Here is a 15,740-nt window from a genome sequence, read left to right as displayed (position 1 = left end):
TGTAAATAAATCTGATCAAGTAGTTTAGTCTGCATTCAGAGCAGCACGTTATTGTCCCCCTAAGTGGTGAGAGAATGTGGCAGGCATCCCATGTGTCCTCCAGCAAGTGATTTATTCAGACAAGGTTAACCGTTGAACAGGAGCTACACAAACCCACACCGAGCAGCCAATAAAAGGAGTTAGCTTTGGGTCAATAAGAAGCACAGTCTGTTCAAGAAAATAATTTAGCCAGGAACACAAGAAAAGTGTCAGGAAAAAGCCCAAAATGTAATATTGTTTTAAAACAATCTTCAGCATTACATTCATTGTAAAATATCTGAAGTACTGTACTTTTACTAGAGTCCCTCAGAACTAGGTCAATACTAGGTCTCCCCTCAGTAGCGGAGGGAAAAATACACCAGAGCATTAATTTACTCCACAGGTTCCCTGTTTACCACACCTGATGATTCCTACAAGACAGCCCAATTCCTTAGTCTTGTGGAAAGTAGAAGGTAGACAGCAATTACCAGTAACATTAAAGACTTCTCAGCACATTCACACCCGTAGACAAAAACCTAGTATTGTACCTGTCCTGACACATCCACCCGAGACAGCGCTAACTGGACCTCTTCCTCGGTCATATCCAGATCAAAGTCTTTTTCCCAGTCCTCACTGATGTCTGTGCTAGACCCTGAAATAAATATAGAACTAGTTAGAATGAAAGTAGTCATAAATGTGAAATTTAATTTTTTTTTTAATATATATAAAAAGGACATGGTCAAGTGACAATTAGGAAAATTAAGCTTTGTTATGCTGCGGATGTGGTCAGAAGCTCATTTCAGGGTCAAATATGACACCAAGGTTGCAAACAGTGTGGTTCAGCCTCAGACAGATGCTAGGGAGAGGGATGGAGTCAGTGGCTAGGGAACGGAGTTTGTGGCGAGGACTTTTCTAAATAACTTCTGTATGATATATTAGCATTTAGTGATCCATTTAACATTCTTATGGTCCAAATTTCTATTCTTTTTGTTCCTCTTATTTTTGTACCAAATCTCCCCCATTTTCTCCTGAAGGTGCAGATTCCTTGCTGGGTTGTGGTTCCACAGGAACCAGCCACATTTCAGTACCTCACGCAACTGAACCTGGATAGAGCGCGCCAGCAGGTTCGTGGCCCGCAGGATCTCTTGGGACTGAGCCCGATCGGTCCTCATCAAATATCTGCACACACAGCTTTTCCAGCAAAGGGGGATGTGATCACTGGTATCCATCTGTGGGAACCCTGTCCAATTTCCTTGTCCCCCAACTCAGGGTGCTAAAACCAACTGCAGCACCCGTCACCGTCTCAGCTAAGATTAGCGGAATACAGACTCGGGATGAACCTAGGCTATCCAAAGAATTCTATATTTTAAAAAAAAATATTCTTTGGCAAGAATAACTTTCAACAATTGTTACTGGCTTAATTACTCCATAAGCTTCTAACAATCCACAAAGTGTAACCAGGGTAGCTGACTAATCAGGAGGTTGTTCAAATTTGGTCCTGCTTAATTACATAATTGATCATCTAAAATGTGCAATTAAGCCAAGAAAACATTGGCCGCCCTCTGCAGGCAACATCACTGATGGACAACCCCTTCTCCAAACACTCATTGGCCCCTTGAGGAGCAGCACTCTCTCACACACTCCCAAGGTGGATATGTGCCAAAGAAGCCTTTAAATGAAAATAAAACACCGGCGGCGGGCGGGGGAAGAGAGAAAGACTCTACATAGCAAGTATACAATAAAAAGATGGTAGACAGAAAAATCAAGCTAACCCTCGCACTCTCCCACACAAAAAAATACATTTCCAGTTGTGCAATAGTAATTTGCTACAGCGAGCACAGGAGGATCTTGCCCTAAAAATAGCAGGGTTAAATCTCCTATGCAGTGCATTAACATTGTGCATAGTGTATGCCCCAGTAATGAACTACAGGAAACTTTCAATTAACTGGCCCCTAAATAACCGGAAATGTCGGTTAACCGGCAAAATTCAGGAGTGGGTTCAGGTAATTTTTATTACTTTTTTTACTCCATTTGTTGCTGTGCAAGGGTGTGGCTGCAGCTGTTGCTAAGCTACAGAGATGCTTGCAACTTGTGCCGATTGTTCTGAAGCTAAGCAACAGGGTTTGTTGCTTTATACGGAGCTCTGAGCTCCGTATCTTTTACTATAGCGTTCGGTTAGCCGGAATTTTTGATGAACCGGCACGACGTCAGTCCCGTCCGTGCCGGATACCAGAAAGTTTCCTGTACTAGGATAACTGGTAATACCACAGGTGCACTTTGAGATCACACATGAAGTCATTACTTAAGGCCATGTACTATTGGATCCTGGATCTGCAGCATAGAACTTTTTAATTAAAAACATTTCACCACTGGCATATTTGAATTTAGTTATAATGAATACTTTTACAATTAGGTGACCAAGGGCCCACATGGCCGCACTTACTTTCTCTGAAAACAATGGGTAAAACTAAAATCGGCCTGTCACCAGGAAGTTAGTTACTGTTCTTTCCCTCGAACGCCCCTACTGTCTAACATCACAGACAAGTTAAGAGTGTTTAGAAATACTTCAGATACACGGAACTTCTAAATGCATGTCTCCTTAGGGCCAGGCTAACTGCGATCCCACTTTTTGATGCTCTTTACTCAGCAATGAGCCATTAACATTTTTAGCACTATCTTGGTAGTTCCATCCTCTAGCATTTCACTTGTTGGCTTACAAAAATGGAGAATGTCCACATGGAGACATTTTACTGTAGTTGGGAACAGATTAAAAAGATACATTTTGTTTGTGAATTCAAACAACAAAATTAGAAAAAGGATGCTCATCTCTTTCTAGATTCCAGTGATGGAGGAATGATCTAATACAAAATATCACCCAAATCCACATTCAACCAGTTCTTAGTCAAGTGCATGATGAATTTTTAAAGCCTCAAACGTTTTGTTCTGTTGATTACTTTCCATTTTGTAAGTCCCCATCTCTTTTGGCCCAAACAGATAACCTGAACCTCAATGGTTCTCATTTCCCGCACAATAAGATTTAAAGACCAAAAAATGTTATACCTTTATCTTAGCTGTGACTTTGATTGGGGTCAGATTGATCATCTAAAGTTTGAACTTTGCAACATTACACGTTAACGGGCAGATCAGTTAATTATTTACCAATAAACATGGGCCAGCGTACAGATTTAGAAATTCAGTTTTAGGTTTCATCTCAGTTGTTTTAGTTAAAAATCACAAATTAACAGATTTCACCGATTATAAACATGCTTGTAACTTCTTTTGGTTATTTTCCGTTATGACCTCTCGTTCCACCCCCCCCATGTATACCCTGCACATGTACTCCATTTAGAACAATAATCACCTTTCTTTCCATTATTGGAAGGTGTCGATTTTCCACTGTCTGAGTTCAGTTCATACACTCGCAAATCAACTGGTCCATCGTCTTTTGTAGTCTCCAGTCTGCTTGGGTTCTTTGCCTCAATCACTACTCCAGATACTGCAGTAAACTCCTTTGTTTTTGGATCTTTTGTTGATCCATTTTCCTCGCTGTCAAAGGTGGAAAGTCTATTGTTGGCCTTGGGAATATTGGACTTCAATTCCTGTTCTACCACCAGCTCCATGGTGGTTTCCACTACGCCCTCGACGATCTCTTTCACCGTCTCCTCCGACCTCGATGTCTCGCTGGAAGTGGAGATCTGGTTTCTCAGTTGGAGTTCTGTGGGGCTGCTGTCAGCATTTACAGATTGGTATTCCACTGCGGTTTGTGTAATGTCAGCAACATCCTGGTTCTGGAGTTCAATTGAATGCCCTATCCTGGAGCACGCGACTGGAGATTGCACAGATAATATTGGACTTTGCGGCATATGGTGAAAATCTGAGTTCAGAGGCGAAGCCCCTACGAATTCATCTGAAAAAGAGTACAAGCATCGAATAGAATCATTTTTTTTGTATTGTATGCAGTCAATTCTTCACTTTGAAAAATGTAATGACTCCCTTTTAGTGTTAAAAAAAAAAATCTAAATGCTCCAGAATCGTATTACTTCGTTTACTACACTGTTACGATCAGGGGATGAAATCATCTGTACTCAAGAAAATGCCACTTTGTGGTTTGAAAACGATTTAAAGTAATCATTGTAAAACTTGCTGCTTTAGGCATTTATTATATATACACTTTCACAAACTATTAATTTGGCTTAAATTTGAAATAATTTTTATTTCTTAGACTAATCTGTTCTAGAGCACTGCTATCAATACTCCTCTAAACTAGAGAGGAGTAGATAGCTGTATCCGAGCAGCTGGTTCAAAAAGCCAAATAGCCTCCTTCGGAGCTATCACTTCTATCATTCAATGACACACACTTTTTCCAGCATGGTTTTAGAATTGATGAGTTATGTCTCAATCTCCTGGAATTATGTGAGAGGTACGTATTTAGGTGCCACTCGATGCTTTTTATAAAAGTTTATGTTTAATTGGATCAATAGCAAATTAGCTAGCTGGGTTGAAAACTAGCTTAGCAATATGAAACACATGGTGACAATTGGAAAAGCTGTGGCTAGGAGATAGGGACAGTGGAGTTCCACTCGAGTCCCTTGATGGCCTCACTAGTCAGAAATGATTTGAAAGAGAGTAATGAATGCAATGATGACAAAGTTCTATGCCCAGGTGACAAGTATAAAAAGGTGAACAACATTCAAAGAGAGGCAGACCAATTAAGTAGAGGGACCATGGAGAAAATTCATAAGGGAACAAGAAATACTAGCAGGGGAGCCCGGCGTTGCCAGGGCAATTGAAATATGTACACAGGGAAGCAAAGCTGGAAAAGGAAAAAGGAGATGGGTGAAATTACTGATCATTTGCTGGAAGTTTTCAGTCAATGTGAAACGTTTAGCAACAAAACTAAAACACTAGAATACATCTCAAGGGTATTTGATTATTAGGCAGAAGTTATTTTAATCTTGGGTAAATCACTACGGAGCTCACATTTGGGATCTGGTGCGCAATATTCCTTCAAAGGAACATCGATGTTATGAGGTGGTTGGAAAAGAGAAACATGAATACCAGATCTCTAAATTATGCAGCGACGGTCACAGCTGAACTTTTCATTAGAGGATAAAATGGGGGACGAGTACAAGAGATCTTTAAATAGAGAGATGGAAAGACGACATAGATCCCAGCAAACTATTGGATTGGAATGTCAGAAAGTTCAAAACTAATAAGCCTCATGGGAGACTTGAGGTGCGGCTTCCCCTCCCCCTCCCATAGCAGTGGACACGTGGAACAGAATCCCAGCAAAAGCAGCTAATGCAGCAATTAATTCCTTCAGAAACAGACATAAAAATCTGGTTAGGAATGGGTTTGAATTTATAGGGACAGCAATACTTTCTTGGGCACAATTACTATATTGCTTAGGCAGAGGGGGGAGGGAGAAGAGAAAGAGAATTTATATCTGTGGAACATAGCCAGCCAGGATGAATAGTGCAGGTGCAGGGAATAGATTGATATTCTAGAGTTTTACTTGATTTCCTTAGAGATTGAGTATTTGTGTGGAATTTTCTTCCATCCCAAGAGATTAAACAGTGTCCACGGAAGGGCTGTTTGTACACAATCCATGAAGAAAATAGGGTTAATAGATCGAAGAATCTCTTCTCACTTCAGGCTTTGAGTTTTCTAGCCTGGTTTTTTAGTTTCAGTAAAATTCTAGGCTCATTTAACAATTAAATCAACAATTACCCCTATTAATTCAGTGTGTTTTGCTTTTAACTCTACAATACCCTGTTATCTCAAGATAGGTTCAGAAAGTATTCTACATTTGTGCTAAAATTGAGTACTTACAATTTGAATATAAAATGTGTTTCTTGCTGTGCTCATGAGCATTCCAGGCCCACTTTACAGAATACTAAATCACTTTTTCCAACTCAATGTTCTCTACCCATGCAGTATCTTAACATTTAATATCTTACATAAACTATTAAATAAATTCTGTACACATCGGATTACAGAGCAGATCTTGAATAGAATATGCTATTTATTTAAAACATACCAATATGCGAGCAAATGATCAAGAGTAACCTCACAGACTGTTTTAGTGGAATATCAAAATGCTTTATTTTCCAAATATTCTTTAAAAATCAATTCTTACAACGTAACGTTGCAACAAAAGTTTTAGCAAAAGCTATTCACTTTTCTGTTTAACCTCCAACTTGCCCATAGTAATGCACAACAATGTCCTTACCCTCTTCCTCTTCCCACCTAAGCTCCTCCGAATGAGAAGTCTGCTCTGCTCTCTGTTTCAATGCTATTCTCCGGCTTTCCTCCTGTAAGGCACATCAACAGTAAGCAGGTGCTCCAAACACACTACTGGAAATTATATTATGCAAAAATTAACAGGACCAGACGTTTAATATTAAACTTCACCTTATTCTAATTTCTGAGATCAGAAACTACAGTTAGATGCAGTGATCACGTTTGAAAGAGTAAATTATTTTATATTTTGGCAATGATCTTTATATGCACAATAAAGACAGTATTGTGCCCAGTTCTGGTGTACAGCATCTCCAATTCTGACTGCAAGCACGTTGGTACAAGTACAGGTGTGAAACAAAAAGGAATTAATTGCCAAAATAATTTCAGAACACTGCTTCACATCACTTGACTTTCCAAGTCCTTCACCTTTCACTTTCACCCATCACAACAACTCAGCCACTGTTAACCTACTTAAGCACTCCCTTGCCTGTACCTTCAACACTCTTGTCCCCAGTGAATCAATTAGTGTCTCAACCCCATTGCTCTCCTTCATATAGCCACCCTCACTCCCTCAACACAAGCACAAATTTGAACATACCTGGAGTGGCATGATCTAGCCATCAAATATCAAATTTGGAGTGACCCTGTCATGCATTACTGTACTTTGCTCGCCTCAGTCAAAACAGTTTATTGCATAGGACCATCCTGGACCCTACCCCCCCCCCCCCCCCCCCCCAAATAGCAAAGTGTTTCCTTTCCTTTAATAACTACCAACCCTCTCTACTCTCACCACAAAATAATGGAAGCCAAGTCAAGGGAGGAGATACTGTTGTTGTGGGGGGGGGTGGGGGGTGTAAAGGAGATGGAGAAGTGACGTGAAGGGAATTCCAGAATGTGGGGCCCAATAGCTGAAGTCACAGCCACCTTCTCTTCTTAGGCAGTCCCTCGGGACCGAGGATGACTTGCTTCCACATTAAAAATGAGTTTTCAGGTGACTGATGAGTCCAATGCGGGACCGACAGTCTCTCTCCCAGGTGGGGCAGACGGTGGTTGAAGGGGCAGGTGGGTGGGGAGCTTCGGTTGACGTGCGCTCCTTTCACTTGCTCCCGGTGAAGAGACTCGAGGTGTTCGGCACCTTCCCGGATGCTTCTCCTCCACTTTGTGCGGTCTTGGGCCAGGGATTCCCAGGTGTCGGTGGGGATGTTGCACTTTTTCCAAGGAGGCTTTGAGGGTGTCCTTGAAGCGTTTCTTCTGCCCACCTGGGGCTCTCTTGCCGTGTCAGAGCTCCGAGTAGAGCGCTCGTTTTGGGAGTCTCGTATCGGGCATGCAGACAATGTGGCCCGTCCATCGGAGCTGATCGAGCATGGTCAAAGCTTCGATGCTGAGGATGTTGGCCTGAGCGAGAACACTGACGTTAGTGCACCTATCCTGCCAATGGATTTGCAGGATCTTGCGGAGGCAGTGTTGGTGGTACCTCTCCAGTACTTTGAGGTGCCTGCTGTACATGGTCCATGTCTGAGGCATACGGGAGGGCGGGTATCACTGCTGCTCTGTAGACCATGAGCTTGGCGCCGGGTTTGAGGTCCTGGTCTTCAAACACACTCTTCCTCAGGCGACTGAAGGCTGCACTGACACACTGAAGGCGGTGTTGGACTTAGTCATCGACATCTGTCCCTGTTGACAGTAGGCTCCCGAGGTATGGAAAATGGTCTACGTCGTTCAAGGCCTTGTCGTGGATTTTGATAATCGGGGGGCAGTACTGTGTGGCGGGAGCAGGTTGGTAGAGGACCATTAGGAGAACTTGTGGGGGGGGGGGGGGGGGGGGGGTCAATGCAGAGCTTTCAGTTGCCTCAGTCCTATGCTTTGGAATTCCCCCACTAAACCTCTCCTTTAAAAGACCATCTCTTTGGTCAAGCATTTGGTCACTCCTCCTGACCGCTCCTTTGCTTGGCCTGGTTTTCCGTTTTTTTACGCATGTGTGAAATACCTCAGAATTTTTTTTTTTATTTTTTTTTTTAAATAGAGATTTTATATAAATGCAAACTGTTGCTGCATATCCATGAAAGATAATTAATTTAGTTTACAAGCACATTTTTAGGCATACTAGATGGCATATCGAGCTCAAACAAAACTCCCAAGCTCAATCACTTCAACCAATTCACCAGAAGTTGGGAAAACTGAAAGGGCAAGTGAAGCAACTTTTTTGATTACTTAAATTATAACAAAATACTGTCATTTTCCAGCAGTTTTAGTTAAATCACTTGTGTATACACTGTAAAAATTCATTGTAAGAAAAGGTATTATTCATTTCAGAAGCAAAATACTGCAGATGCTGGAGACCTGAAATAAACACAGAAAATGCTGGAGATACTCAGCAGGTCAGGCAGGCAGCATCTGTGGAGAGAGCGAGAGCAAGAGCGAGCGAGAGCGAGATTTAACGTTTCAGGTCGATGTCCTTTCGTCAGAATGGTTCTGATTAAAAGGTCATCAACCTGAAACGTTAACTCTGTTTCTCTCTCTCCATAGATGCTGCCTGACCTGCTGAGTATTTCCAGCATTTTCTGTTTATATTTATTACAGTTCCACTGGTGAATCACAGAAATTGCATTTTTCACGAGTGAAAATGCCACAATATTATTGTTTCAAACAATGAGTAAAGCCTGTAAAATGGAGATCAGAATTATTGGTAAGTACCCATTATTTGGTGTGATGTATTTTAACGAGACAGCTTCTATTAACAAAGTGTAATTCGGCACCCACTTCCATTCCAATCTAAACTTCTACACCTGGTCAGCTGACCAAACAACACAAACCTAACCACAAACAGATACATCAGCAATAAAAGTGCATTGCCATCATTATTAAATTATCAGTAATGACCCACCTGTTCCAGCTGATATAGTTTATAAAAGTATCGATGCCAAAATTCTGAATGTGACACTGCTGCTGGCACCTGTTTCGGGAAAATAAATGTGAGCTTCTGTTCCATAGTTCAAGCACGTAACCTTTAATCGATGAACGCAAATAATACATTGGGAAATAGCTTGCGAATTGAAGGATTTATCGATTTTTTTAATTCCTTTTTCTAGCCCCATTCAGATCTCTACATGACAACTATTCAGCCAGCCAGGATAGCAGGCATGTAAATGTGCTCCCGGGACTCAATCAAGGTCATCTGAGCTGTCTACTAAGATTAGTAAGAGAGTAATCACAGAATCACAGAAACCCCACAGTGCAGATAGAGGCCATTTCGGCCCATCGAGCCTGCACCGACACATATCCCACCCGATCCCCGTAACCCCACGTATTTAATCCCCCTAACACTAAGGGTCAATTTATCATAGCCAATCAACCTAACCCGCACATCTTTGGACTGTGGGAGGAAACCGGAGCACCCGGAGGAAACCCACGCAAACACGGGGAGAATGTGCAAACTCCACACAGACAGTCGCCCGAGGCCGGATTCGAACCCGGGTCCCTGGCGCTGTGAGGCAACAGTGCTAACCACTATGCCACCGTGCTGCCTAGTCCAATGTATCTGGTTTTCAATTTTTCCAGCCTGTGAAAAATTGCTTGGCACTTCCCTCCATCAAGCTGGAGATTGGGAATTTACCATACAAGAACTTCAGGGGTAAATCCACCAAATCATACCATTCCATGCCACATCAATGCATTATGCCAACCCAGGTGCTGTTACCATACATGAAACCTTTGCAACTATAGCAGTTTCCTCCACTATAGTGCATATTTACAAAATTTAAAACTGAACATGAAAATGTTGGGTATCAAGGTTAATAATTAAAACCTTTCTAATAGAAGTTATAGCTAATCCCCATGTTATGGCTGTTCAAGTGAAATGTGTTGGCGAGATCAAACCAGTTTCACATTGAAATGGCCCCACAACACAAAACTGGCCCATCATTTGATGGAATTGGGATTGATCGAAGAGTCTCATTTAGAGAATCAGCAAGAATAAGCAGCATGGTCGACACAGCACGCACCATCTTTGTGTAAAGCGCGCGAACTGAAGGACTGTTAACCAACAGGCCTGAGATTTCCCCTTTCTGATCTTCAAGATTAAAATCAGCAATCCACTCATCATAGAGCTCCAGGGGACCTGCAGAGAAACAAAAACAGAGTTCATTACAAAAAAATGCAACCTGAATTGTAAATTCCAATGAAAGGCATCATCTATTACAATAGCATAGCGCTTCCATTTCATACAGTGCTTATTCTTACTGCTTCTCCAAACGGGTCTGCCAAATTAATCCCAAATTATATTGTGATAGTACAGCTTTGTGCTGAAGGCTCATTTTTAAATGAAACTGGTTTTATATTGCCAAACTAATTTCACCTGAAGGACTCAAACATGGGGATTGGCAAAGAAGTTAGTGGGTTAGCATGCTATCCCTGGATCCAGAGAGATGGGATGAAAGAAGTTTGTCCTCGCTACTGACTGCAATAATCTTAAGTGAAATAAGTTCCCAATTTCCAATAAATACAAAACTGGCAATTTCACTGACAATAAGGTGTGGGAAAAGGGAAATTTGCCCTGGTATTGTTCTATGATTGATATAGAGGGAGATTTACTGGACATCTATCCTGCATTATACCTGATCTGATTTGATGCGGACATCTGATGGCAAAAGTATAAGTGTTCCGTTTTTCACGAACAAATCATTCACCAACAAGTGATTCCAACGTTCTCTGACTTCATTGAAATAAACAGAGCATTGCAATGTGCATTTTCACAGAAGTGCAACTCATCAGTAGTGAGACTTGCAATGGTCTTTCAGTTGTGTCAAAAATATGGACATTTAATTATTACGGTCTCTATTCCAGGAATAATTTTTAAACCATTCTAAATCACAGCATGTCATTGAATAGTAACTACAGGTTTTTATTTTCAAATTGGGAGTTATTTCCATAGTTTAGGACTAGAATGTATAGCCAGACGGATAGAGCACAAAACCGAGAAGGCAAGTGTCTGTACAACGGACTGGGACAGCCACACCTGGGAGTACTGCGTATAGTTTTAGTCATTGTACTACAGAAAAGATATCCAGCATTGTCGGAAAAAAATTACATCCAAACTGATACCTAGCTTATGAGGAGAGGTTGATAACCTATAATTGCTATTATGAAGAGAAGGCTCAGGGAAACATTATTCAATAATTTGAAATTGTTAAGGGAATAGATAAATTGTTCCCTGATAAGATGCCTATGATTGCTACAAACACTAGAAGCCAAGGGATACAAACTCAAGCTTAGAAGAGAGAAGGTGCACAGACAATTTAGATTGAATTACTTTACAAAGAGCATGGTGAATATGTGGGACAGATTGCCTTGGGAAGATGGTGTGGAAAAAAATTGAGATATGACTGGATATTTGAGGAAGTGGGCGATATACAGGCATCAATTCTGGGACTGGCCAGATGGACCCCATAGTCTCTTCCGGTCCTATATTTCTCACTCAATCCTCTCAAATTACAGTCTCTTTAAAACCTACTACAGGTAGACTATCCTTTATCCGAAAACCTCGGGACCAGCCGTGTTTCGGTTTTTGGAAAATTTCGGATGGTATTTTATAAGACTGGGAAATTTGTCGGGGGTCGGCGGGGGGGGGAGGGGGGGAGGGGTCGGCGCACAACTTACGCTGAACGAAAACACTTTCGGTTTTCAGAGGATTTCAGTTTTCGGAAGTGTGGATAAAGGATACACTATCCCTTATCCGAAAGGGTGGGGGTCGGTGGGAGAAAAGAATATCGGGCAGGCCGCTGTATTGTTGGGTTCACTCTCCCGGTACCTCCTTCACACTGCCCGGCTCGGCCTGCAATCTCCTACCCAGGAGGGAACTCAGTGACCCTCTGCCCTGCTCAGCGTAAGTCGTGCGCCACTCTGGTCATGTCGTGCGCACGACTTACGCTGAACGAAAAAACCTTCGGTTTTTAGAGGGTTTCGGTTTTTGGAAGTTCGGATAAAGGGTAGTCTACCTGTATCTATTAGAATAAACTCAGCAGACTCAAATCCAGAGGGCCCACACATTAGAGCAAAACTCAACACTACATAGCTTATAAACGAAGAACATTTGTCAAAAAGATTTAGGTTCCATTAAGTTTCTTACCATCTGGCTCGTTACAGTACGTTGCCGGATCAGCCTGTAGACTGTAAAGACGAGCCTAAAAACCAATACACTTGGTTATTTAGTCAAAGAATTGACATCAATCAGTAGCACAGTGGTTCAAAAGGACTTATTCACCAACCAAAGTGTAGTGAATTGTCAAGGTAGGTTTCAAATCATAATCTGGTTTTCCATATGATGGATGCAAAAAGATGATATATGTACACAACAGAAAAGGGAAACACCAGATTGCTTTCTTGCTCAATAGTCTCTAAATGAGTTTAAATATCCATCAAGTTTTATCTTGATGGTAATTGTTATTGTTCTCATAGGGTTAAGCCTTTCATGTACAATGCAAACAATTTTGAGCAACTACTATTGCTTATTTATATTTACATATATTGGACTTATATGCACTTGAAGTGCCAGAACCTACAGGGCTATGAACCAAGAGCTCGGAAGTGGGATTAGGCTGGAGAGCTCTTTTTGGCCAGCACAGACACGGTGGGCCGAATGGCCTCTTTCTGTGCCGTAAATTTCTATGATTCTATTCTACAAAGAGAAATTTTGGCACAGTGGCACTGCTTCCAACCAACTCTTAGAAAAAAGGTTACAATAGTTACTTTACACAAATGCTATGAAGTTGGAAAAGCTGGACACGCAGTCATAGCTTCATCAACATTTGGGTGGCTGCACGTGAGCTGCTGAAATGATATCATGGGTATATGATGGAATATCTCTGAATCGATGCCACTGATAACACTAAGGAGCTCAAAGCTGTATTTTATAACGTGTATTATTATTTTAAAAAGTTTTATTTGCTATAAAACAGAAAGAAGTCACAGCTTTCTGGGTCCCGTGTTGCTGTGCCAGAATTTCCTTGGTAGCAGGGTTCAGGGAGGAAGTAACAAACACACAAAACAGACTTTTAGCCCAAGATGAAGGAAAAATATTTAAGTATTCAAGTCTTTTCAGCTAAGCAACTATTATTCAGTAAGTGTCTTCTACATTTTTGTCACATATCTATTCCTCTGGCTTTGCAGCAATGTGGTCATGAGAGGTGTACGATATAAACAAGATATTAGTAATAATTAATAATCCCTCCACTCTACTTTTCAATGCACCCAAAATCAAATGCATTGCAACAAATATGGTGGAAATGGAGGGAAAATACCTAAAATTCAGAAACCAACAGAATTGGTTTGCATCACGATGTTCAGAACCACACATTGTTGCTGCAAGTAAAATTTAAAGAAAAATTACAAGTGAGGTGCAAGCATAACCTGTGTCATAAGCCCTCAGCTAAAAAAAACTGCTTTATAGAAATTCTAATTGAAAAACTCCCATGATATGAGGTGGCTGGCCTCCTGATCAAGGTTACCATCTTCAACGGGCTTCTGACTGGTATGAAAATCTGACATTTTATTCCTCAATTTGACTCCCAAGGCGACCGAGGGGTGGCCTAATAGAGGTCTTTAAAATTATGAAAGGTTTGGATAGAGTGGATACAGAGAGAATGTTTCCACTTGTGGGGAAGAGCATAACTAGAGGCCGTCAATATAAGATAGTCACCAAGAAATCCAATAGGGAATTCAGAAGAAACTTCTGTAAATCTTCTGTTAAAAGGGCATGTGCTCAAACAATTAACAGTCAGACCCGCACAGTGCAATAAAATATAGGCCAAGAGTTTCCGCTTTGGCGCAATCGGCAATCCGGGATTGTGCTCAAAATTGCACATTTCAGAAGTGTTTTTTCCTCTCAAGTTTCTGTTCAAAATCGGCCACGAACCAGCGCAATTGGGCAGCATTTTAGAACATTAAAAAAAAAAAATTTTTTTATTTTTTCCATTAAAAATATTCCTGGATATATTTAAGAGTGGTAACCTGGTGCAGTTTTATTAATACAGCTGAAAATGGGTTTTTCACAAAAAATAAGCATTTTAAAATCAGTGCCTAGTCCAGCACCTGCAAATAACCTGATTTTAAATAACTGAAGATGACTTTAAAAATTACAAAACCATTTACTAGTTACATTGGTGTACAGTAGTCAGTTTTAGTAAATTATTTTTTTTTTAAAAAGCTTTTAACACATGTCCATTGTGCCCTTACAACAAAAAAAAAGCTTCATTAAGAGCCTCCTTAAAGGCCCACTTAGCGGAAACTCACAATGGTGATTCATTCAGTTTTGTGGCCGGGGCCAGCATCCAGCGCTTTTTTTTTAAACTAGCGCAGAAGATCACAAACACTTTGCGCTGGACATAACTTGCACTTAAAATTCCGCCATCTTAAAATTCCGCCATCTTTGAGATGGTTTGGCCGATTTTGGGCGAATTGGGCTGAAAAAACCAGCATAACAGAGTGGAAACCCCTGCCCATGAACTTTGCAAGTTGGATAATGCTCATTACAGACAGGCAAAGTGCTGAAATTGCAGTTGTACAGACCTATTCTGGTAGCAATCCAACTCCCTAAGCTGCTAATATTCATTCAAGTATTTAGATTCACTCCCTGCCCACCCCCCCACCAAGTAACACTCGAATCTAAAAGTGCTAAACTAAGTAGCTTTTTAAAGACTAGAAGTGAGCTGCAAATTGTTGCCGGTACCTTGGTACTGTCGTAGAGTTCTGTAGTACCAGATGGTGTTGCAACCAGTGTTATAACATCACAATCAATCGTTTTGTCTGGAGGAGGAGCAAACGTGTCAGAGAGGACTCCCAGAATGTTTGATAATCCCTTTTTGACTTGCTGTCCTGCTCCTGTCGAGGTTTCTGCCTAGAACAAAATATCAAAGAAAGGCACTTATGTTTTAACACTTCATACAATTAATATACTAACACAATGTGTGCCCTCTATCGCTACATGTGGCAACCCCTGCAACAGAATACTTTGCCAATGGGAGTTCAGAGACGGTGAAGTCACATTGATTGAACGCTAGGAGACTCTACTGGGAGTTTGCTGGAAAAAATACAGCAATATTATTCAAAGCAATCTGATGAAGAAATTATATTCTGACCTGTACTGCATAAAAGAACTAAGGGACTCAAGAACTTATCCTGACAATTTTCTGTTAGTCACAATTACCCTTTCACTGTGCCACAATGTTTACACTGCAATTCTATTGCCTTCTAGCCGTACATCCAGATGCCCCCAAAGAATGTTAGGAACATCTTGGTTTGGAGTACAAGGCTCTGTGACAAAGTTGTGAAAACTTCATAAGCATGCATATAAAAGGTTAAAAGTTAAATAATCTTAAAACAACTGGTTTTTATATAGCGTCTTTAACATAGTAAAACATCGCAAGGCGCTTCACAGGAGTATTATAAAACAAAATTTGACACCGAGCCACACAAGGAGAAGTTAG

General features: G+C 41.0%; 1 protein-coding gene across 2 annotated transcripts in view; it reads right to left on the bottom strand.

Moving 5' to 3' along the window:
• Positions 1 to 15,740, bottom strand: part of bsdc1 (BSD domain containing 1) — a 37,390-nt gene that overhangs the window by 6,028 nt on the left and 15,622 nt on the right. For both annotated transcript variants that reach the window (XM_085962941.1, XM_085962942.1), the window contains 7 exons: positions 14,984 to 15,151; positions 12,386 to 12,440; positions 10,263 to 10,378; positions 9,146 to 9,214; positions 6,251 to 6,332; positions 3,380 to 3,925; positions 567 to 670 (listed from right to left, as the gene is read on the bottom strand). In XM_085962941.1, the coding sequence (XP_085819067.1) occupies positions 567 to 670; positions 3,380 to 3,925; positions 6,251 to 6,332; positions 9,146 to 9,214; positions 10,263 to 10,378; positions 12,386 to 12,440; positions 14,984 to 15,151 (1,140 nt within the window). The remainder of the gene's footprint in view (positions 1 to 566; positions 671 to 3,379; positions 3,926 to 6,250; positions 6,333 to 9,145; positions 9,215 to 10,262; positions 10,379 to 12,385; positions 12,441 to 14,983; positions 15,152 to 15,740) is intronic.

Source organism: Somniosus microcephalus, chromosome 20 (assembly GCF_052327205.1).
Source record: "Somniosus microcephalus isolate GS21.2 chromosome 20, FLI_Smic_1.0, whole genome shotgun sequence".
Taxonomy (NCBI): Eukaryota; Metazoa; Chordata; class Chondrichthyes; order Squaliformes; family Somniosidae; genus Somniosus; species Somniosus microcephalus.
This window is presented reverse-complemented; position numbering and strand designations above follow the sequence as displayed.